The sequence below is a fragment of the Hibiscus syriacus genome, unplaced genomic scaffold, assembly GCF_006381635.1.
Source record: "Hibiscus syriacus cultivar Baekdansim isolate YM2019G1 unplaced genomic scaffold, ASM638163v2 tig00110450_pilon, whole genome shotgun sequence".
NCBI lineage: Eukaryota > Viridiplantae > Streptophyta > Magnoliopsida > Malvales > Malvaceae > Hibiscus > Hibiscus syriacus.
The window spans coordinates 11,607,337-11,634,178 of NW_024062743.1; the positions used below are offsets into that span (position 1 = coordinate 11,607,337).

Genomic DNA, 26,842 nt, shown 5'->3' on the forward strand with positions numbered 1-26,842 from the left:
ATTGCTATGCACCCTTTGAGGTATCTCTGGCTGCCCTTTTTAAAGGTGATAATTGATTCAATCAATCTCGAATGGATATATTCAGCCCAATTGAATTCACCCTTCAAGCCTTCATCGCAAATGAGCTTCATATATTCCTTGTTCGTTGACGTATCACCCGTTGGACAAAGAAATATACCGACAAGGTACAATAGAACTCGGGCCTTCAGCTCATCCCCCAAGTAAGATCCACTTTTGATATCCTCTTCAACTTCAGTATATGTCACCTTATGATTCAAACCATATTTGGAGGCAAGTGCTTTCCAGTTCTTACTCCTACAGACTTCTATAACACTTTTGCCTTTGTTTTGTACCCCCAATACGGCTGCAGCAGTCGATACCCCCAGAGGGAATGAATAATCACCATACTTAGCCATACATTGACTGACGTCAAATTGTGCCATCAAGGATCGACACAATTCCCTCCGAATAGGTCGATCCCTTACTCCGATCAACGATCCAAAACCTATTTCTCCCAGCACATTCAACTGACCCTTCTCCTTAAGGTGTTTAATTAATAAATTCACCCTTTTAATGCTGCACCTTGTCGAAACTTCCTACATTTTTTAACAATATATAATGTTATAGTTCTTATATATTTTGTATCAACGTATTTACAAGTTTAATGAATACCTTATTTTCATGTGCTTTCCTCCGTTCTTTGTATTCTTTACTATCATTCCTTGACTGTGTGATGTAAGGTTCCTTTTCAGCATCACTCATTGAATTCCATTTGGACCTCACATCTTTTTTCACCTAATATTAAACATAAACGTTTCTTAATCAATACATTAACACTAAATACTAATACTACTCAATGTCAATTTCATTTTACATACCGAACCGCTCTGTGTGCCATCTCCCTTCATCCTTTTGCATTCGGCCATACTGTTAACATTTAAAATTTGTAATCAATTTAAAGTTTATCGATACTTTAATCCAATTACCATTTCAACAATAATAACAAAAAGACATTGATACTTACTAGAAGTACATATATCCACCCTTTGGTTGCTTTCGAGTCTCGGCCTCAATTTCAAAGTCATCTGCTCCACCAACAATTTTCCAACCCATTGACTCCATTTTTCCTTCATATATCAGTTTACGCAAATCAAATTATTTTGTTACATACACTTTTCAATATACAAATATAGATAACTACTCTTGTGGTAAAACGGTTTTCTTCAAAAGAATTTGAATGGCCACACCAAAATGTGTCGGCACATTTATACAACCTATAATATCATTTTCTACCTATAATATTTAATAAAAGTATCGACATTTATATTTTTCCTTGAATATCTATTTCTACCTGCAATCGGTCCCAAATGCTTCCTTACTCCAAAACCCCAAACAACACATAAAAACCCTATCGCGATTACTGTAATAATAAAAAATTAGGGTTTCGACAACATACTTTTCGATTCGACTGCAGCAACAAACAAACAAACTTCGCTTTAGAAACGCCTTCTGAAATGCAGCAACAATTACTCTTCGATTTCAAAAACTCGTCCGTTCTATCTTTTTTCAGAGGATATTTAGCTATGGCCTTTATATTTTCATCGGATATGTTATTTATATTTAATCGATACAAATACAAAAGTGTCGATACTTTTATGTCAGGTGTCGATACTTTCGAAAGGATAATTACCTATTTCTTTGAAAGTGTCGATAATTTATTACACGTACTTACGAAAGTGTCGACACTTTCAATATATCCGGTATCATTTTACCGGTTTTATCATTTTATTACCGGTTTTATCATATTTTTACCTGTTATATCGTTGTGGATCGATATATTTTTTTAAAGTATCGACACATTATAGGCGCTATAACTGCTTCTCTTTTAAATTCACAAAGTGTCGATCCTTATATAACGTATCGACACTTTTAAATTTACCGGTTTTATCATTTTGTTACCGGTTTTATCATATTTTTACCTGGTATATCTTTTTGGATCGATATATTTTTTAAAAGTATCGACACTCTTTAGGATTTAAAACTGCTTTTAAAGTTATGTAATTTATGTTTCAATTTATTTAATAGTGTTCATGTTTTCCACCTACAATATTAATTTAATAATTTAATTTACACAAAATTTTATTTGATTGTTTTGATATTTTATAAAATATTATTTAGAATTTAAATTTAACAATATTAACCAAATATAATAATAAATATGTTTTCAACAGTGAAATAAGTATGGACACTTTTATAAAAATGATATATACTTTTTTGAAAGTTATGTAATTTATGTTTCAATTTTTTTAATAGTGTTTCATGTTTTCCACCTACAATATTAATTTAATAATTTCATTTACACAAAAAATTATTTGATTGTTTTGATATTTTATAAAATATTATTTAGATTTTAAATTTAACAATATTAACTAAAGATAATAATAAATATATTTTCACAGTGAAATAAGTATGGATACTTTTATAAAAAGGATAGATAATTTACAATATAACAGGTAAAAATATGACAAAACCAGATTCATTATGACAAAACCGGTAAAATTTACTTGATATGTTAAACGTATGGACACTTTTATAAAAAGGATAGATACTTACCGATAACCAAAGTTTACCGGTTACCAAATTTTTTAATAGTTTTTCATATTTTCTACCTAAAACATTATTAGTTGTCAACATAATAGGTACCGCTAAACCGAATTTATTAAATACATTTTAATGTATCCGGTAATGCTGTATATTAGCCGTATATTAACCCGCCTTTCCTGAGACATTCCCCTCTAATCACCGTATACTAGTCATCCCATTTATATCACCCACAATTTTCTTTTGGACTAATTTAATCCTTAGTCCCTATAGTATACAAAAGCTATTGAATAATCTTTATTCTCCGATTTGATCTGTGTTAATATTTACTCTTTTGGAATTTTAAAATTTCAATTATGACTCAAGTGATACAAATATTAGCAACTAAATTACAGGATTTTAAATGATTAATTTGGACAATATTAACTAAATCTATTAATTTCACAATATTGTTAAACGATGTTCCAAGGAGTCTATAGGTACTAACCAGTGATAGAAAGGGTGCAAGGCGCACCAAGGCAATAGGTAGGGGTGTGCAAAATTATCCGACCCGATTGATTCGATTCGCTGACCTGGATCTAAAAAAATCGGGTAATTTTCTAAAAAAATTATCCGGCCGGGTCGGGTACCCGGCCCGACATTTTCCGGGTCGAGCCCGAGTCACAAAATCTAATTTTTCTGAGTACCCAGTTACCCGAGTACCCTGTTAGTTTTTTTATATATAATTATATAAAATATAATGAATTATTTATATTATATATTATTATATTTTGTATTTTGAACTTTTAAATTTTATGTTTAGATATTAAAGTATGTAATTTGAAGTTTCGAACATTTAAATTTGTGTATATATTTTTTTAAATTAATAATTTGAAAATAAAAAATTAAAACTGAGTATCGGGTACTCGATTATCGGGTATCCGTAAAATCCGGATACCTGATTACCGGGTACCCGTAACATTCAAGTCGGAATCGTCAACCCAGAAATTTCGAGTATCCGAAAATCGAATACCTAAAAATCTAAGTACCCGGATTTACACACCCCTAATAATAGGGGTATTATAGTCGAGGCGTAAGGTGCGCGCTTTATTGAAGTGAGGTGCACTTATTAAAAATAAAATATATATTGATTTTTTCCAGTTATGGGCTTAGGCTTCGGCTTGATAAAACAAAATGGACATATTTTTCACTGGCCGCCGCTTTTATTCCTTTGTGGTGGCTTAGGCTTAGGCTTAGGCTTAGCATTAAAACAAAGTGGACACATTTTTCTATTCATTTTTGGACACCGACAACTTGCTTTTGTCTTTGCTTTCACTTGAAGCCAACTTTTGTGTTAGTCTCGGCTTCCTTTTCTCTCCACATGCACACCACCAAACAAAGCTCTTAACAAGTGTTGGCTCAAGTCTTAAAGAAGCCGAGCCAAGCAATATTCTCATAAACTGACAGAACATGTATTTATCTTTCGACCTGTCTCTTAACTCCATGTTCTCTCTCATTCACGCTCCTAAAAGCTCTATTCTTCTTCTCTTTCTTTTTCTCGTTCTTCATGTAGACACACATGTTCGTTTGATTTTTATTAGATGACATTTATATAATTGATTTATAGATTAATATGTTATGATTTATGGTATACATTGTATATGTATTATATGATAATATATATATACTAGGCTATATACTTTAATTACATACATGTTAATTTTTTTTACAGGTCAGATCTAACAAATACAAACTCACTGAATCAATTACCCAGCAGCCCGTTAAACCCCAAGACCCAATAAAACACCCAAAGAGCAACCCGAACGGAATCCAGACCCTAATCGGCCCAGATTCAAAAACCCTAACCCCTTACTTCATCCCAACAAGTGTCGCATCCCCCTCACAATCGCAGCCACGACTGACCGATCAAAGTCCCCTTTTTTTCGGCGTTCCTCTCGACGTCAACAAACAACGACAACCAACAACGTGCAACAACAAATTCCAGTGTGATTAGGATTCTAATCGAGACTAAAAATAGGATTTTTAGTATTATAAATAAGTGTACCCCATCCTTGCATATTTTCTTTTGTTTCTGATTTTAATACCCAAAACGCCGATGAAAATAAGGGGAGAGACCGAGACCTTAAATCTCAGATATACTCTCCCCCGAGACATTTAAAAAAAACAAGTTTGATTTTCGAGTTGGGGGAGGGAAAAACTTTCGAAAAAAGTATTTTTTAAAGGTTACAGCTGAAGAATGGCGGTCGACGAGGCGGCGAGGGTCCAAAGTCTGGGTTTCCATGAACCCAGACGGCGGCGTGTTCTTCATTTTGAAGAACAGTTGAGAGCGTTTGGCTCTCTCTCATTTGATCCAAATAGGGGAAGGTTTTAAAATGAAAACATGTTTTTTGATTGTTGGGTTATATAGTCGACCCGTTGACCTGTTGGCGACCCGCGTTTCAACCCGATCCGGATAAAGGATCCATATGTTTTTGATAATTAGGGGGAAATCCCCATTTCAGTCCCCTTCATTCCCCTAAATTGAATTTTCCTCTTGATTTTTCTTCGAGATTTAATACCCAACTCGTCTGATTTTCAATTTAATCCCTTCCCCATATTAATTTCTTTTTATTTATTTAAATATTATATTATGTTTATATTATATATATATATTATTCTCTATTATTATTAATGCAAATATATATATATATTATATGTATTTTTCTTTTTTTCCTTATTAATTATATATATATATATATATATATATATATATATTCTATATAATTATTTTACTTATTTCATGTTCTTTTATTTTTATTTTTTTATCTTTATTTTATTTGTTTTTATTTTCTTTATTATTATTTTTCTTTATTGTCTTTATCTTATTTATCTTTATTGTATTTTCTCTATTTTGTCTTATTTATTTCATTCGTTTCTTACTTTATTTTTATGTTACTTATTTTTATTACTTTTTTTATTCTAACACTTTTTCGTGACATCTTAAGGTTACACTATTAAAACTATCAGAGGTAAGTAATTTGGATCGTTATTTTTCCTTTTCATTTAAAGTTACAATTATCTCAATTTAAGACAACTGGAAATTACGTAGTACTGAAAGGGCAGTTCAAGGGTGTTACCCATTCCTTGACTGTAACCGACTCCTGAATCCGACACATCTTTGGTAAGCTACAGATCAGGTAAGGAATAAGGTATTCGATCAACCCATTTGTTTGAAAATAAATGATTGGTGGCGACTCCAGTACATTTCATTCAAGGCGAAGTCCAATTCCGGGCCCAACCAAAAGATGGTTCCGACAGCTTGGCGACTTCGCTGGGGACAGGTAAGTGAGTCAGGCTAAGGTAATTTCTAGTTGTCTTTTTTAATGAAAATGGTAAGTTTAAATTTTAAGGTAATGTTTCGATCCTTATTACTTACTTTTGATTACATTTTCAAATAAATAGTTGTACTAAAAATTTCTTTCGATGGTTTCAGTTGATCAAACTCTTTTTTCCACCTAAGACTCTATACCCGAGCTCTAAACCCTTTTAAGTGAGGGGTGAAAGCGACAAATTCGTGGGAATTTATTCTCCGTATGGGCCTAGAAAGTAACCTTCGGGATTCATATACCTTATGTCTTCGTGTGAATTTATTCACCGTGCAGGCATAAGGGAATGTATCCTTTCGAGTTTAACTTAGTCCACATGAGCTTGAAATGAGCTTAGGACTAAGGGTCTGGCAACCCCACGAGGGCACCAGTAATGAGAACTCGGGTACCTTCTTTAGAATTTAAATCGGGAGACTACAGGGAATTAGAGCCCACCCCAAAATCTCACTTCAAACCCTAGGCTGTTTTGAGATTATTTCCTACTTTATTTTCTGTTCAAAGCATGTGGACTAGAAATTTATGCAGTTAAGACTTGTTCAAAATCAACTTACGGGATAGAGATCATGTTCGGGTAGGAATAATAAGCATGTGGGTAGATATCATGTCGGGTATGACTTTTATTTTCATTACTGTTCTGATTATTATCCTTACCTTACTAACTCTTTTCATGTTTGTTCTTTTTCATTTTATTTTCATCATTTGCATCATTCAAAAGAGGTGTTGATCCACCAAAAACGTGTTTGTTAAACGTAAATTAATGGATAAAGGGGTTATAATACAAGAGATGAAAAGCTCAGAAGTCTAGCTATGGTCAGAGAATACACAAGATGGACCGGGATTTACACTGTGCACACCAAAAGTTAACTTTTAGGGTTGGTAAAAGTTACAGGGGCAAGACGAGAAAAAGGTTACTGGCCTGGGGAATCCCTTCCAAGACAACAAGAACAAGATGGCAAAGCGATAGCTGAAACTGGAGGCCATTATTAACGCATTCAAGAAACAAGCAGATAAACTTCGAATAGTTCCTATCGACGGAATGCTCTAAATGATGTTTTTGTTAGGGAACAGACTCAGCAGAGAGTGAAAACCAGAGATGCAACCATTCGATAATTCTTGGGACATGTACAAAAAGCAGCTTGTCACTTGCAGGGCTTAGCCAGAGCAGCCAGAGCGGTTCGACAGGGTGTTCAACCAGTGATATACGAAGGCAGAAGGTGAGTCAACATGTCAGAAGCTCTTCGGGGTCTAGAAGACTTATTGATTTTTTGTCTCTTAAGAAATAACACTTTTGTCCCCAATAAAGATTATTTACAGTAATAGACACATTTTTTGGATCAGTGCCTCGAAACTTAATGCATCATGCATTCTTGCATATTTCACATTTTTTTCCTCTTCTTTTCTTTTTCTCATTACATTAACTAACAAGAGATGTCTCATAAGAAAGGATGAAAGTAGGGACACTCCCGAAGCAGAAATTTGTGCATCTGAGGGTACATCAAAAGGAGCCCCGACAGGCGAAACAATTGAAAGATGGGGAGCAAGTATATATGAAGGCCCTAATCCTTGACATTTTGGAAATAGTGGGGCATCCTAATGAGGATTTATTCCATTTTGCAGCATCTTGTTTGGACTTGTTTTTTTAACTTTCTCATATTTCTTTTTGTAACTTGCTTTTGAACTTTGACATATTTCTTTTTATGAGGATATTTCAATGAATTTATGCTGAGCATTGAATGAAATTTACAACTTGAAATTCTTTAAATATCAGTTGCATTAAAAAACTATGTAAATGATTCAGAGTTACAGATCTTTGACAAAGTAACACGATTAAAAGCCGATAAAACAAAGGACTTTGACCTTACCCAGAAGATACGCTCGAACACCATACCATTTTCTTGCAAAATCTGATAAACAAGAGGCTTGATATTTGGTATGCATAAGAGCATACGACATGGGGCATCTTTTGCATATGATATTACTATACTTTTTTGAGGACGTTCAGTGATGATAATTATATTCACAGATGGAATAGTCGAGTAGGTGAATCTAGTTTAGGTCAGTTGCTTTGAAATTGAACTCTAAAGATGAGATTCCTTGACTTTCAACAACACCTAGACTATAACAGGTTTTTCTTGACAAACTTAAGAAATTGAATCCGTATACCCATATTATAATATTATATATATACAATAAAGCTTGAGTTGTCCCTCTAAAGCAATTGGTTAAACGCCCTACTTTATGGATAAAATTCAGCTAGCCTGATAAAGATGATTATAATATACAATAAAGCTTGAGTTATCCCTCTAAAGCAATTGGTTAAACGCCCCGACTTTATGGATAATATTCAACTAGCTTGATAAAAGTGTTTATAATATTGAGTTGTCCCTTTAGAGCAATTGGTTAAACGCCCCGGCTTTATGGATTCAGCTAGCTAGACAATGGTAAATTAAATCAAATTTATCTAAATAAGGAATCTCGGTAAATATAGACTAAGGGAGTTAAGGAACACATGTTATAGTTAATTTCATACGAGCACCCAAGAATTTCATTTTTAGACCGATATTTCTGCACTACCTTTGTTATAAGAGCCTACGAAGCTTGAACAAATGGAAGGTTTCAGATAGAGCTAAGTATATGGGCTAAGGCCCGCGGGCTACCCGTTTAACCCGTGACCCGTGCGGGCTTCGGGCCTCAAAAATTGAAGACCGTTTAAATTGCGGGCTTTTTAGCCCGGACCGTTAAACCCGCGGGTTTAATGGGTATAACCGCGGGCTACCCGTTAAACCCGCTAAAGCCCGCTTAATTTAAAATTTATAAAATTTTAGAAAAAATAAACTTAAAGAATTTTATAGAAAAAGAAAATAAATTACTTATAAATATGATGTTACTTATAACTATTGTAGTTCTTAAATTTATTAGGGTGTTTGTCATAATTTTACCGTTGCTTGATATTTTTTTCATTTAAATATACATCATTATCATTTTGGTATTTAAAGTTTTTTTATTTAATTATGACCTTTGTTTTTTTCATGAAGTATGTTATCTATTTTGTTCTTTAATTATAAAAAGTCACGTGATATTCTAATAATATATCACATGATATGTAATATTTGGATTAAAAATAAGAAAGAAAAGTAAAATAAAAAATTGAAAATATACTTTTCAACTACAAAATAAATATATTTTAACAAATTAATACTTATATTTTATCAATTTTAGTATAATTGTATCTTTCAAATTTGCTCTTATACTGTAAGTATTTTATTTTATATTTTCATATTATGTTTTAGTATTTCTCTAAAGTATCCATAAAATACAATTATTAGAAACACTTGACAACTTTCTTGTTAGATTTGTATAATGTTTGACTTTGTTAAATTTTTAAGTTTGAATTTATACTTTCAGACACTTCTGTGTATTCATATTATAGCCTTGAATAATTGTGTTTTATAAAAGTATAATGTGGTTATTGTTTTATTTGTTTTTCAATTTGGTGATATAAGTGAATATTGTTTTTTTAATTTGATTTTAAGTAATTATATCATTATATATATATATATATTAATGATTAAAAAATTAAAAAAAATTATTTTATAATCATTTCCGACTATTTAAAATAAAATTTAAATATTATTTATTATTTTGACAGTGCTACCTTCCTTTTCAAGTTGCTCGATCATTTTTAAAGGTATAGTAAGTTAAAACATTATTTTTTATTGTATTTAAAGCATTTAAAATTATTTTTATTAAACGGGCCACGGGTAAGCCCGTTTAGCCCGCGGGTTAAATGAACGGGCCGCGGGCCTTAAAATTCAAAACCGTTTATGAATGCGGGCTTTTTAGCCCGCACCGTTTAAGCCCGCACCGTCAAAACCCGCGGGCTAAACGGGCGGGTAGCCCGTATACCCACCTCTAGTTTCAGAGAACTGAAATATAAGGTCTAGTAATTAATCATGCTAGTTACGTCATTTTATCCACATACAATTAAAATACCAAGCCAAGAAAAAGACATGTTGCAATAATCGAAAAAATGACATTTTTATGGCTGGAACCTTAGAAAATAGGAGGCCAACACAAAGCCAACTCATCCATTTGAACATTTGCAAAGAGTTATAACTCTGAAAGCATTAAAAGAGCTATTGATTCCTTTGATATACTTTGGACTCATGTTTATGATTTGATTCGATTGTAAGCCTGAATTTGGGAGCAATATTTTACAGAATTTTTATATTCTCATATATTTTCCCTCTTAAAATAAAAGAAAGGAGAAAAACACTTTCAAATAGGGCAGTCTCAAATGTGAAAGGCTGCAACCCGAGAAGAAAAGGGGGTATGGTCGATTCTGAGTACAAGATAGACAGACAGAATGAGGCTCCATCCATGACTAATTCATATTGCATGCATCTTAGACATACTTAAGAGCATCACATTTTTTTCACATACATACTGTTTCGTAGGTTTTAGAGTCAAGTTTCGACTCCAAAATGGAAGATACTATATTCAAAAGCACCTTCAACAAAAGACATTTGAGTTCAATTACACTCAGCTCAAAGGCATATCATTTGCAGCATAGCTCAAGGCAAGAAGGGTTATATGCCATAAAAAGACCTTCGAGTTCGATTACACTCAGCTCAAAAGCATATCATTTGCAGTATAGCTCAAGGCAAGAAGGGCTACATGCCAAAGACCTTCGAGTTTGATTACACTCAGCTCAAAGGTACATCGTTTGTAACATAGCTCAAGGCAAGAAGGGCTACCTGCCAAAGACCTTCGAGTTCGATTACACTAGGCTTAAAGGCATATCATTTGCAGCATAACTCAAGGCAAGAAGAGCTACCTGCCAAAAACCTTCGAGTTCGATTACACTAGACTCAAAGGCATATCATTTGCAGCATAACTCAAGGCAAGAAGGGCTACCTGCCAAAGACCTTCGAGTTCGATTACACTCAGCTCAAAGGTACATCATTTGCAGCATAGCTCAAGGCAAGAAGGGTTATCTGCCAAAGACCTTCGAGTTTAATTACACTCAGCTTAAAGGCATATCATTTGCAGCATAGCTCAAGGCAAGAAGGGCTATCTGCCAACAAAAGACCTTCGAGTTTGATTACACTCAGCTCAAAGGCACATCATTTGCAACATAACTCAAGGCAATAAAGGCTACCTACCAAAGACCTTCGAGTTTGATTACACTCAACTCAAAGGCACATCATTTGCAGCATAGCTCAAGGCAAGAAGGGCTACCTGCCAAAGACCTTCGAGTTCGATTACACTCAGCTCAAAAGCACATCATTTACAGCATAGCTCAAGGCAAGAAGGGTTATATACCAACAAAAGACCTTCGAGTTCGATTATACTCAGCTCAAAAGCACATTATTTGCAGCATAGCTCAAGGCAAGAAGGGCTACTTGCCAAAGCCCTTCGAGTTTGATTACACTCAGCTCAAAGACACATCATTTGCATTATAGCTCAAGGCAAGAAGGGTTACCTGCCAAAGACATTCGAGTTCGATTACACTTAGCTCAAAGGCACATCATTTGCAGTATAACTCAAGGCAAGAAGGGCTACCTTCCAAAGACCTTAGAGTTCAATTACACTCAGCTTAAAGGCACATAATTTGCAGTATAACTCAAGGCAAGAAGGGCTATCTGCCAACAAAATACCTTCGAGTTCGATTAAACTCATCTCAAAGGCACATCATTTACAGCATAGCTCAAGGCAAGAAGGGTTATCTTCCAAAGAACTTCGAGTTCGATTACACTCAGCTCAAAGGCACATCATTTGCAACATAGCTCAAGGAAAGAAGGGCTACATTCCAAATACCTTCAAGTTCGATTACACTCAGCTTAAAGGTATATCATTTGCAGCATAGCTCAAGGAAAGAAGGGTTATCTGCCAAAGACCTTCGAGTTCGATTACACTCAGCTCAAATGCACATCATTTGCATCATAGCTCAAGGCAAGAAGGGCTACCTGCCAAAGACCTTTGAGTTCGACTACACTCAGATCAAAGGCACATCATTTGCAGCATAGCTCAAGGCAAGAAGGGCTACCTGCCAAAGACCTTCAAGTTCGATTACACTCGACTCAAGGGCATGTCATATTTACAGCATAGCTTAAGTCGAGGAAAGCTATCTATTAAAAAAAATTTTCGTGTTCGATTTCATTCAGCTCGATGACACATCAACCACATGGGAGTATCGAGAAACTACTTTTTGGTTGAAGTCGAGGTCTTCAAGTCAAGAAGAAGATCTGGGGCAATCTCTCAGCTCAATACATCATATCTCAAGGCGAGAAGGGTTATATGTCAATAAAAACTCTCGAGTTCGATTATATTCAGCTCGATGCTGTATCAACTACTTTTTAGCTAAAGCTTAAATCGAGGTCTTTAAGTCAAGAATAAGACATGGGTTAGTTGTCTTAGTGATAAGAAACTATCTACCAGCAACATAGCTTAAGTCGAGGAAAGCTATTTGTCAACGAAAACTTTCAAGTTTGATTTCGTTCGGCTCGAGGGCATATCGGCTATCTTCCAACCAAGGTCTTTAAACCGAGAAGATGACCGAGGTTGACCAATATTTGGCAACGAGAAGCTACATTCCGATTCAAATTCTAAATTACGACTTCAATTCATTTCAAGATGGACTCAACTTCGCGACGGAGGGGTCAACCGCAAACTCAATTCGACAGCGAGTTATTTTTAATTATCAGAGTTAATTTTCAACTCCACCGAACGAAAATTTGTGTCCTTTTATCTTTGTCATATTTTTCGTTCCATGAAAAAGGATAAAGAGAGGTAGCTGTAGACATATATTTTCGTCCGATTTTTATTAGATGGCATTTATATAATTAATTTATAGATTAATATGTTATGATTTATGGTATATATTGTATATGTATTATATGATATATATATATATATATATATATATATATATATATATATATATATATATATATATTATGCTATGTACTTTAATTACATACATGTTAATTTATTTTTTTTACAAGCCAGGTCCAACAAATACAAGCCCACCGAATCAACTACCCAGCAGCCCATTTTACCAGAAGACCCAATAAAACACCCAAAGAGTAACCCGAACCGGATCCAGTGGAGCCTGGCCCAAACTGACCTAGATCTAAATGGGTTAGGGTTTTCAAAACCCTAACCCCATTCTTCATGCCAACAAGCACCGCATCCCCCTCTCAGTCGTAACCACGACTACCCGGTCAAAGCCCTGTTTTTTTTTTGTGTTCCTCTCGGCGTCAACAAACAACAACAACCAAAAACGTGTAACAACAAATTCTAGTGTGATTAAGACTCTAATCGAGACTAAAAATAGGATTTTTAGTATTATAAATAAGTATATACAGTAGACTACGAAAAAGTTACGAGAGAAATACCGAATCACTCGAAGCATTTGTAACGTTTTCGAAAGAAATAAAAAGGTAAAAATTTCTACCTTGTTCGCTTCATCATCCTTGCATGTTTTCTTTTGTTTCCGATTTGAATACCCAAAACGCCGATGAAAATAGGGGGAGAGATCGAAACCTTCAATCTCATATTTACGCTCTCTCGAGGCATTTAAAAAAAAAATAAGTTTGATTTTCGAGTTGGGGGAGGGAAAAGCTTTTGGAAAAAGTATTTTTTAAAGGTTTTTCACCGATGAACGACGACCGGCGATACACCGGGGGGGCGGAGTTTGGGTTTCCATGAACCAAGGCGGCGGCGTGTTCTTCATTTTGAAGAACAATGAAGAACAATTGAGAGCGTTTGGCTCTCTCTCGTTTGGTCCAAATGGGGGAAGGTTTTAAAATGAAAACTTGTTTTTGATTGTTGGGTTATATAGTCAACCCGCTGACTCGTTGGCGACCCGTGTTTCGGCCCGATCCGAAAAAAGGATCCGTGTGTTTTCGATAATTAGGGGGAAATCCCCATTTCAATCCCCCTTCATTTTTCAAGGCCTATTTTGACTCCTAAATTGAATTTTCCTCTTGATTTTTCTTCGAGATTTAATACCCAACTCGTTTGTTTTTAATTTAGTCTCTTCCCCATGTTAATTTCTTTTTATTTATTTAAATATTATATTATATATATATATATATACATAGATTTTGTTATTATTATTATTATTATTATTATTTTGTCTCTATTATTATTAATATATATATATATATATATATGTATGTATTTTATATATGTATTTTTCTTTTTTTCCTTATTAATTATATATATACATATTCTATATGTTTATTTTACTTATTTCATGTTCTTTTATTTTTAATTTTATCTTTATTTTATTTGTTTTTATTTTCTTTATTATTTTTTATTTTCTTTATTATTTATTTTTATCTTATTTATCTTTATTGTATTTTCTCTATCTTGTCTTATTTATTTCATTCTTTTCTTACTTAATTTTTATGTTACTTATTTTTATTACTTTTTTATTGTAACACTTTTTCTTGACATCTTAAGGTTACACTATTAAAACTATCAGAGGTAAGTAATTTGGATCGTTATTTTATCATTTCATTTAAAGTTACAATTTTCTCAATTTAAGACAACTAGAAATTACGTAGTACCGAAAGGGCAGTTCAAGGGTAATAACCCTTCCTTGACTGTAACCGACTCCCGAATCCGACACATCTTTAGTAAGACGCAGATCAGGTAAGGAATAAGGTATCCAATCAACCCATTTGTTTGAAAATAAATGATCGGTGGCGACTCCAGTACATTTCATTCAAGTCGAAGCTCAATTTCGGGCCCAACCGAAAAACAGTTCCGACCCTTCCTCTTCTTTGCCTCCATTGTTGGTGTTTGCTTTGATATTAAAAATGGAAAGACAAAGCCTTTTTGCGCCTCCGCACCTCAGCGCCTGCTGCCCTTCATTGAAATCGCCTTGCCTAGCCTTAATTAGGCGCTTCAGTCTCGCCTCGTCTCAGCGGCGCGACTCAACTGCGCATTTTTAAACACTGGTGCTAACCTTTGGCATCGTTTAGACTTGATAAATTTATGGATAAACTATATTGAATATCATTAAACTTTAAGACATCTCGATTATATCAATGAATTTTTTAATTATTGTAATTCTAACATTAAACTTCTTCAAATACATTATATGACCTTTAACGTGGTCACGGCGTGATATCATGAACATCATTTTTTTGTGAGTGTGGTGATATAGTTATTAAAATAATATTTTTTTTAATTAGATGAAAATCAATGGCTGTAAAAATGAAGACGTATGAATTTCTCTGATTTGATAAATTAAAACTCAACAGCCAAACAATAAATTCTAAAAAAAGAAAAGAGAGGAGAATGAGACTACTAGTTCAATGTTTCTTGGGTTTACAAGGCTTCGGGTCGTCGATTTGATAATCCCAACGGGGAATTGAAGCATCTAGGTAAAGCGAACACAAATTTAAAGTTCTTCATTTTTAACTCATATCGAAAGATTTAATTAAAAAATTATATATATAAATAAATTATATATATATATATATATATATATATATATATATATATAAATAAATTAGAACATAACGAAATGTATAATTAGACTATTTAGATTTTTCTTTACTCTTAAATCAAAGCATATTGAATTGTTAAGTATATTCAATTTTATGTTCCCATATGTGTTATATTAGTTGCTAGAATCAAAGTAATCCGTTATAATCTAAATATCTCCAGATATATTATGTTAAACCATCAAGAATAAAAATATTTGAGAGAGAGAGAGGCATATAAGAATCCAATAATATATTGAAATCCTTAAGTATTTTGATTTTACTCTTGTAAGATATATTTTTTCTCATCGTAAAATTCTCTGAGGGGATCAAGAGAAATACGAATTAACTTATTTCATCGGACAATATCGCTTTATATAACCGATTATTGATTAAGTTTTTAAATATTATAATTTGATCTCTCATTAAATTATAAATATAATTTATGATGTTTATACTTTATGTCTGTAATATTTTTTTTAGCAATTTCCACTCATAATATATATATAACATAATTAATCACTTAATTTTATATCATACTTTAATATATATATATATATATATATATATATATATATATATATATCAAATATTTTTAGTTTCTCATATGATAGCAACTCTCTTGGAGAGAAATTTCCTAGAAAGTTTACAAACAAGACGTACAACTAACTTTGGAATTAATGCAGCTTTGTTGTTAGTATCCCTTCTTTTGATATTATTTATTAGAAACAGTCAAAGACAATATAGTTGGTATAATAAGTCTTATGCATGTTGCTATCAATAATACACTAAACCTCATCAATTTTGAAGATTTTAGCAAAAGAAAAACCAAGGAAACATCTTATCAAAATTCCCAACAAGAAGGGCCATGTTCATTCCCTTACTCCACGCCTAACCGCCCAATTTTTATGACCAATCATCACCTTCCAACAAACCGAACCCTAAATATTTTATTTTTTTATATAATTACCTATATCTGATCTATTATTGATTTATTTAAATTGAGTACTGCAGAGATGAGGTGACCATTTTAATCCGGTTTGCTCCATTCATAAACGTCAAGTTTTGAATCCTTAACATTACCTAAGAGATCTAATGTTTCGTTCTATTAGATTAACTAGTTGTTGATAACCTTAATTATTTTATATTAACACTTGTTATTATCTTTCCTTTTTAAAAATTTGTGTTCTTTAATTTTTCTTCTTATTTAAGATTTTGATGTTGAGTAGTCATATAAACTTTTATTATATGTAGAATTAAGTTTTATTCAATTAAAAATATTTGAATATAATTTTTGTATTAATAAAAAAATATAATAACGAGGGTGTTTGGTAAACAACTTTTTGAAGAATTATTAGTTTATTTGAACATAAATAGCTTATTGGTAGTCAAACCTCCATTTTTAGTATTTGATAAACACTTTTTTGAAAAAATTTATTATGCAAAATAAGCTGAAAATGAAAACGCTGGAAAATCCAGCAGTTTGAGAGAGATGATAACAAAATAAGATATTAAATGAAATATTTGATCTTGTTATTTCCATAATTACATCATTGCGATAAATATTCCTATTTGTTTGTACTTGTTTGGATATGTATCTCTTTCTTGAATATTTATCTAATCTAAATTTATTTTCAATGAATTTGTGTAAAATGAATTTTATACATCTAATGATGAATTAGTAAAATTTTATTTTATTATTTTATTTTTTGGTTGTAAATTCTCAAATATATTTTAGTTAAGAAAATATAGCAAAACATGAGAGAGAAAAATATATAATGTTGATATTTTATACAAGGATAATAGTATCTATCAATCTCACAATATTAATAATTATAAATATTAAATTTAAAAAATATATTCAAAATTTTCAAAAATATTTATTAATTTTCTTAAAGAAATTTTAATTCCTAATCAAAATCATTTTATCTGAATAATTCCACCCTATAAAGACTAAAATATTATAAAACATATATGTATTTAATAACTAAATGTATCCTGCCCTTATTTGTCATTTTACCCATATCAGCTATCAATTAAATTTTACCAAACACTTCTATATAAATAGTTAATCAAATCAATTTCTAAAATCAACTAATCTAATCAATTTGTCAAACCAGTTACTGAAATCAACTATCAGCTATCAACTATCAGTTGTTTGCCAAACACTCAAATGTAAGTTTGTTTGTTAGAAATAAATGGACATGATCAATTAAATCGAGAATTGATGATTCAATTTATTAGATTGGTTGAGTAAAATTTAAAATCATATGAGGAAGCAAAGAGGACCTGCCCTCACTCGAATTTTTACCTGACAAAAGCACACAATGGCTTCCTTGCTATCGGACTCCACCACAACATGTCTATAATTCCCATCCCATGCCAGATTCAGCCCCCAAAAAATCCCCCATAATTCCGCATCAAGCACAGAGCATCGGCCAATTCGTTTTGAGAACCTCATGATCCAAGACCCATTCTGGTTTGGAAGTATCCTTCCACAAGTGAAAAAACCCCGACGAGTTATTTCTAGTGCCATCAACGTTCAACTTTACCCAAGCTGCCCTCACAACTTTTTTTTTATATAGATTTCATCAAGTAATTTAAAATGGGAAAGCGACGGAAGATAATTTATAAGCGAATTTGATAATATTAGATTTACCATATTTACTATGTTAGTGATAAAATGTTATATTGAAATTTATATTTATCAGAATTTATTAAATTAACCATCTTAAATTTATTAAATGAATTCAATGATAAAAAAGAATTTAACGAAAGTCTCGATGCACTATCATTTTATTCTAAATTTGATTTTAGTAATAATTCAAAATTAAGGTGACGTTTGGTTCGCTGGAATGTTTATGAGAGAAATGAAATCTGTGAAATAATTGAAATCTGTCAGGAATTGGAATCCAATTCCATATTCTGTTTGGTTCGCAGACATATCAGATGAATTTGATTTCAGTAATGTAAAATGACAAGATTGCTCTTCTTGTTTTTTTTTTTTACTTAATTTTAGTTTATTTTATAAATTATATGTAGCAATATATTATAAAAATTTTAAAAAAAAATTAAATTTCAATTTAAATTTTATTGATTGATTATTCATTTCAATAAATTATAAAAATCATGTTAATAAACATCATAAGTTAAAATCATCTCAATTAGGGATGATCATAGGTCAGGTTGGGTCGGGTTTTTGGTCCACCCGACCCGACCCGAGAACAAGAAAACTTTCATTCGAGACCCGACCCGACCAAAATAAAGTTTCACCCGTCCCGAATATATAAATTAGAAACCCGACTCGACCCGAAATAATAAAAAAAATATTTTTATTTAATAAAAACAGTGACTTAATTGAAAAAAAAATATATAGAGATGGATATTATTGTAATTATTCCTAAATATATAAGGTAAAATTATATATTTTTTTGGTCGGGTCGGATATTTTTCACCCTAAACCCGAACCCGACCCGAATATCACCCTTAAAAAAAACCAACCTGACCTGACCAAAATAAAATTTCACCTGACCCGACCCGAATATATGAATTGAAAATCCGACCCGACCCGAAATAATAAAAAAATATTTTTATTCAATAAAAATTATATATATAGGGGTATTATTGTAATTATTTCTAAATATATAAGGTAAAATTATATATATTTTCGAATCGAGTATTTTTCACCCTAAACCCGAACTTAACCCGACCCAATTATATGAATTAGAAACTCAACCTGATCTGAAATAATAAAAAAATATTTTTATTCAATACATGAATAAATTACCAAAAGATTGATGAAGGTAGTATGGTCAAATTTCAATTCTCTCCAACAAGGAAATTGAATTTCATCCATTCTTGGATGAAATTCACTTTCCATCATTAAATAGAGAGTTGAAGCCATGAGAGATTTCAATTCCCTTGGAAATCTTGAATCAATCATGTGAAAGTGGTGGAATTGAATTTTAATTCCCCTAATTCAAAGGGATTCATGCCAATTAAATGCCACCTAAGTTGTTAGGGTGTTAGTTATCATGTCATAATAGAACAGGAGTAATTCAAAAATTAAGTGAATAAATCAAAAAATTTAAACTTCAATGATAGTTGAGGGATGCGCATTACAATTTATCCTTAATAATAGAAACAATAATCTAAACAAATACTCTCAATAAAAAAATATTAATTTAAAACGTACTAAATTGACTAAATTGATCTACTTAATAATATAAGAACTGAATTAATATGCACCTTCTTATTGAGGTATCTAATATGTAATTTCACCACAAAATAAGCCGTGAAATTCACTTATGAATGAAATAACAGTGGAAGTTCAAAGAAATAATTAGAAAAGTTAAATACCCTTTTCTTTTTTACTCCTTAAAATAAGAGTATGACCCCATCATTTTGGAGAAGTCCTCGAAGCACACGAACCCATCCCCATTCTTATCAACACTCGCTATCATGAGCCGGCAATCCTCTAACGTGCACCCCTCATCCCCTATCTTTTCCCTATAGAACGCCATTAACTCCTCCGCCGTGATCCTCCCGTCGTGATCCGTATCGAATATATCGAAAGTCTCCCTCAGCTCCGGTTCGCAAGCCGGTTCGTAGCAGCCCGATCCGGCCACCTGGCTCACTAAAGCTTCCAGGCTGATGCAACCGTCGCCGTCTCGATTCATCTCCTCCTGGCTCGGCGGCTCCCTGGCGAACTTGCTCAGCAAATCCTCGAGCTCGCGTCTCGTAATAACCCCGTCGTTATCTTTATCCACCGTTTTGACAGCTTGGGAAAGCACTAGATAAAAATTAGCGGGAAAATCAGACCAGCCGCCCGATGCTTCGGGTAAAACGCTGGTGGGTGTTCCGTTACCAGCGGTGGCGGATGGAGGGTACTGGATTCCTTTGTGAACTGAAGAGGCGGATTCCGACGAAGAAGATGTAGCCGAACCCGAGCTATACGATGAAGGATCGAATCTGGAGACGGTGAACCGACTCTGTTTGTCAGATCGGAAGAGACGCTTGGGACTAAGCTTGTTGATTAGTTTCATGGTGATTAAAGAAAGAATGAAGAATGAAAGCAATGGAAATGAATTTGGGGGTTAGGACAGAAGATGAAAGAAATCGAGGGGAAAGAGGGAAGAAGGTTGGGGGATTAAATGGTTGGGGAAATCCAACCTCCATTGCAGTTTCCAGGAAGCTTCATCCGAGATATTTTTTGAACATTTTCTTTATTTATAATAAACTCAATTCAAATCAACTCTCTAAGTTCTCGAGCTGATAGTTAATTTTTTTTATAATTTTTAGTAATTATTTAAAAAAAATTATTTCATTCAAAAATTATTAATTTATTAATAGATAATAAAAATATGATAAATGACTAATCTATTAATTTATAGTATTAATAGATTTTATCTATAGTTAAAAAATAAGATAAAAATTTTAATGAGTTTAACGAGCAAAGAGTTGAGCAACGGGCTTAACGAGCAACGAGCTTAACAAGAACGAGTCGAGCAATAAGTTCTTTTAACGAGCACGAGTCGAGCAAAATTTTAACGAGCTTAACGAGTAACGAATCGAGTTGTGCAATAAATTTTTTTAACGAGCACGAATCGAGTACTGCCCAACTCGTGATCAACTCGCTTAATAAGCACCCCCTACTACTGAGTATTGTTTAAATTAAACGATCTGAATAATTAAAATATTTATTGTTATTATTTAAAATTTTAGATTTGAATATTATGTATATAAAAGTATAGGTGTTTATTTATCAAATAATTAATAAACTTTAAATATATATTATTTTATATTTACTCCATACTTATAAAAAAAACTATAAAGTATCTAAATGGCATCATTTAAACTTTTGTAAAGTAATATCTCAAAAACTAGTCTAAAATTGTTTTGATGTCCAATGAATAGATAGTTCTCTTTTAGTAAGTTATATTGATATTTTTAATTTCGAGATTGAGATTAATTTCATTTAATGAATAAGATTAAAGAATAATTTGTTTTGAAAATGATTTCAGAATTAAAAAGTGATGAATGAATAATATGACGACTTTAGTAAAAGAAATGGAAACTTAGATGCTCAAATGAAAAAAAAGAGTAATTGTTAAAGGATTGATTAGATCATGCAACAATTAGGGTTAAGAGTAGAAAATATGGAGGACTAATTCCATGATTTCACCATTTATTTTTGGTGAATTAGCTACTTAAGTGGCAATTTTTTGTAATTTAGTCCTACCTCTTTATCTTTTTAATTTCACAATTTAGCTTACCTTCTTTGGACTTACTCCACCGGTTTAGGAAAATTGCGGAAAGAAAGGCTATATTCCATTATCTTCAACCTTGAGCAAAACTTGATTCGGAGAAATTTGATTCAAAGACCAAAATTAGAATTTAGAGATTAGGTGGTTTAAGGGCTCAAAACACTAAATTAAGCATACCATTGAAAATTTCATGAAATTTCCTTTTGAATGGTGTGTTTAATTCCATCATTTTCGAAGTATAAGTGAAATCCAAATTGAATCCCAATTATGGATTTATGTTAGAATCAATTTTAGATGAGGAAATTATTGACAAATATGTGTTTCTCTATTGTTAGAGTGTGGAGAATCAAATTCGAAAAGGAAAAGTTAAAAATACCAAGGAGTATATAATATGAGACAAAATCGAGTAACTTTGATTAGTTAAGTGTAATCACTTGAGTAATTATATTGTTTTGATTATGTTGATCATTGTTATGTAGGCAACATTATGTTCATTGTTGTTGACTTTATTAGAGCAAATGGATGGTAAGTCGTCGTTAAAAGAAGATTTGGTAAGCTTTTTTGAGTTATGCTCATTCTAACTTTGGGTTTTCTTCAAACCTTAATTCTCCGATTGAGTCTGTATTGGGTTCTATTGAAACAAAGAGTGCAGAAGAATGATTCCTCGTTGGGTTAACTCGTCAAACGACTCTCGCTACTCTCCAAAACCATTATGTATTTGTCTCTCATAACTCCAAGGTTGGTTAAACAACTCAACCCAAGTTTTCTATTTTTTTATTAATAAGCAATTATTTGTTATTCTAATTTCATGTGGTGTTTGATTATTAGTCTTGTAACACCCGATTGCTTCTTTTTTGTAGTTCGATCTAACCCGAGAGAGAGTAAACTAAACCCAATAGGCTTTTAAGAAGGTCGTGTCCAAATATGGAGTGATTTGGGCTTGGTTAGAGCCCATTATGGTTTAAAAAAGGATATCCTTGAATTGGGCATGAATGAAGAAGGACTAATGTTGTTGTTAACCCTAAAATCTTTTAAACGTTGAATCCCATTAAAAGGGATTAAGTCACACATTGGAATCATCTTCCATACTCTTTCATCTTACTCTTTTCAAAACTCATTCCCTTATCTTCTCCATCTTGAACAAGGGTGATAGCTTGGTTATGAAGGATTTCATTGTTGTTTTAAAGAAGGTAAGTTTTATGATCTCTATTCATAGAGCTTTCTTTTTAAGCTATATTTTTTCACAAATGGTTGTGGTAGCCATGGAATAGGTTTAGTAGGGGTTTTGAGTTTTAGACTCTTAGGGTGTTTCTAGCTCGTTTTTAATGTTTAGAATCACATTTCTACCTCTCCTAAGTCTTTTAGATGAACTAATAACCCATACCATTGATTTTTCTAGTGAGAGAAACGGGTAAAAGCTTAAAGGTTAAGGGAAAAGAGAAATAGGTCCTTGGGTGAGCTTGAGGTTGTTTCTCCATCTCCTAGGTGTAAGGTAACACACTTCTAACCCTTTCTTACTGCTTGTAGTTCAGCATGTGTAATATTGATGCTTGTATGGTTGCATGGGGCATTTGGGGTGCATATGAGTTCATAGCATGAAAATGGGAATTTGGTGTTGTTCATAGCAATAATATAATGACTTGAGTAAAAAAAATGGAAACTCAGATGCTCAAATGAAAACAAGAAAAAAAGAGTAATTGCTAAAGGATTGGTTAGATCATCAACAATTAGTGTTAAGAGTACAAAATATAGAGGACTAGTTCCATGATTTCACCATTTTCTTTTTTTGGTGAATTAGCTAATTAAGTGGTAATTTGTTGTAATTTAGTCATACCTCTTTATTTCTTTAATTTTACAATTTAGCCTACCTTCTTTGGAGGGTTATATTCCACCGGTTTAGGAAAATTGTAGAAAATAAGGCCATTTTCTGTATCTTCAACCTTGAGAAAAACATCATTTTTAAACACTCAATGCTTGAAATCCTAAACCTTAAAATTAGGGATTAAGCTAATATACTCAATCAAATAACAAATTGATTAAATTTTGGTAATCTATCAACCCTGGGTTTCAATAGGAAATTTATATTTTTGATTTGGAGAAATTTGATTTAAAGACCTAAATTTGAATTTAGGTGGTTTAAAGGCTCAAAACACTAAATAAAACATACCATTAACAAATATTTATCATGTTTGACCTTCATTTGATGAGTCATCCTTCTAATGCATTTACTTTCATGAGCACAATAAGTATATATCAAGTCTCTAACTTTAAAAATTTGAGGTACATAAGAGTTACCTATCACATGAAGACACCTTGACATCTTTAATGTAGCCTCACAAAAGATATGTAAAAAAAGTAAGAAAACTTTTACTCTTTTCCAATCATTATCACCGGGTACACCAAAATGCCACCTCAAATCCTTGCAATAGGCACCACCCTTGGTGTACAAGTTATCGAAAGATATCTTAAATTTCAAAGCAGATTCAAGCATTAAAAAATTAGAATTGCACCTTGTTTCAACATTTAAGCAAACAAAACTCTTACTTGTAATATTTTCTTCTTCTATGTAAGCCTTGAACTTTTGAAATCTATTAGGAGAAGACTTCACAAATCTCACAGCACCAGGAATTCGAGCAATGGATAAATAAAGATCTTTCAAACCATCCTTAACAACAAAGTTTAATATATGTGTCGCACATTACATATGTAGAAATTTATCACCCAACACGCTGCCCCCCAATGAGTGATTATTCTTTTAAGATATTGAATGGTCACATTATTTGAACTAGCATTGTCAATAGTTATGGTTAAAATCTTACGAAGATTTCATTCATTTTAAATATGTTTCAATGAATTTTCTAATGATTTCAAAAGAAGGGCCCGAAACATAACAAAAACTGATTATCGTTTTATGCAAAGTCCACTGATCATCAATAAAGTTTGTTGTAAGGCTCATATATCGCAAGTTTTGACCAGAGTCCAAGTGTCGGTAGTGAGACACAATCTTAAAGATAAATTATTCAAAAATCCTTTCAATTTACTTATGAAGAGAGTATAACAATCTCTTGTTAGAGTGGCATACGAAGGAGGAATAAATATAGGAAATATTTGTTTGCAAAAATATCGAAATCCTTCACACTCCACAAAGGCAAAGGACAATTCATCTACAATAAACATCCTAGCAAGTGCCTTCCTATAATTATCTTGATCAAATTGCCAACACTTAGGGACTTGAATAGTTTTACTTGCGCCGTTTGGAGATACAATTGTTTTGGATTCAAAATCAATAATTTTTTTATCCAAACTTGTAGGAAACTTTTTACATCTTGTAATATGATTTTTCATACCACTAGTCCATTAGATGACCTGTGCACAATACACTTTCCACAATAATTGCACTTCACCTTGTTTGGATCATTGGTTTTCTAAAAATAATCCCATACAAGAGATGTCTTTTTTCTTTCTACTTTGTCATTACTTATAGAGGGATTAGAAGGCTTCCCATTTTTTTTAGTCATTGTATCTCCCTCAACTTCCTTTTCACTATCTTCTTCATAAGAATTTTCCTTCAAGTCATCAATCTCATCAACATTCATCACATTATCATCAACACTTTTCATAGTTCTTTATGCTCTACAAAATTTTTAAAAATAATCAAGATTAATAAATAAAAATATTAGTTTACACAAGATAAAACACCTAACAATAATTTAAAACTAAAGAAAAAATAGCCAACATTAAGTGATAAAATTGTCTTTTAATAATTTTTGTTAGCAGAAATTAAATTACGATTGGTTTTCTAAAATTATATACTAAACATGATTAAAGAAGACAAATTAAAAATAAACTAACCATCATCAGCTTACCATAAGAAAAACAAAATTGAATTTGACAAAAAAAATTAAAGTAAAATAAAGGCTGAAAAGAAGGTTGTGTGTCATATATAGAAAACAAAGGTGAAATATTGAAGCTGTTTTTTTAAAAGATATATATTTTATTGTTTTTCTTTAAAACTAAAATATAAAATATATATTTCTAAAGTTAGATAAATAGTTAAAAAGAAACCGTTGATAATAATAAACTACCATAAAGTCTTGAACTTAATAATTTATCTTTTTTGCAGCAGTCGTAACTCAATTTGCAATAGTTGTGACTCAATTTGCAGCAACCGTTATTTAATATGCAGCTCTCAGTTTACAAGTACTTGTCGACATAGACAATTTAGATGATAGCTTATCGTGGAGGTTTTATTTTTTGGGTTGAAACCGACTTACTTGAAGTTGAAGGTGTAATCTGAATATATATAAAAGAAACAAATAAAATAGAATAAACCAAGAAAGAAAGATAAAAGAACGAGTCTCCTAAATTCATTTAAAGTAGAATTACTTTAAAGACAAAATAATTAATTATAAAACCAATTCTCAATTTTACTAGGATATGTAGAATTATTTAAAAATATATATATATTTATAATTTAATAACAATTAACTGTTGATTAATTATTTTGTCAAAATTTGTAACATTAATCATAACCATTAATCGTTAGTTTTAATAATTTGGTTAATCAAAATCGTTTAATCTTAACGGTTCAATTAATAAACTATAAAATATTACGGATACACATGTTAATAGTTATGATTAACAATTATTGGTTAGTATGCACACCCCTAACTAAAATTCCTCCAAGCCGCCAAATTGATCAAGATTTCTCAAAAAAGAACAAGACTAATAAGTTATTTTCTTTGAAATTCTGAAAATTTTTAGTAAGATCTTGAATTTAATTTAACGTTTTTTAGTTTAAAATACATTATTTCATTCTCTAAAGTGAATCTTTCATTGTTCTTGATTCCCCCCAATTCTTCTTGTTATATCTTGATTTAGGGTTTCCCTAAAGTGAATCTTTCATTGTTCTTGATTCCCCCCAATTCTTCTTGTTATATCTTGATTTAGGGTTTCTATCAGCCCATTGGTTTTTAATGATTTTGTATTCTTTTAATTTGATTGGAAATTCTTTAATCTATATATTTTTAAAAATCCTAACCTAAACAAAAAAATAATGAATTGTTTTTCAATTAAGGTTTTCAATAAATTTATGAAAAATCAATAT

General features: G+C 31.9%; 1 protein-coding gene across 1 annotated transcript; it reads right to left on the reverse strand.

Annotated features, from left to right (window-relative positions):
• Positions 1 to 19,702: 19,702 nt before the first annotated feature.
• Positions 19,703 to 20,576, reverse strand: LOC120126048 (probable calcium-binding protein CML35). The gene has a single exon (XM_039144348.1). It carries the CDS (start codon positions 20,512 to 20,514, stop codon positions 19,840 to 19,842), a length of 675 nt encoding a protein of 224 aa, XP_039000279.1. The 5' UTR covers positions 20,515 to 20,576; the 3' UTR covers positions 19,703 to 19,839.
• Between the last annotated feature and the right edge of the window lie 6,266 nt (positions 20,577 to 26,842).

Coding starts and splice junctions, on each gene's coding strand:
- LOC120126048 (XM_039144348.1), bottom strand. CDS start 20,514: ATGAAACTAATCAACAAGCTTAGTCCCAAGCGTCTCTTCCGATCTGAC.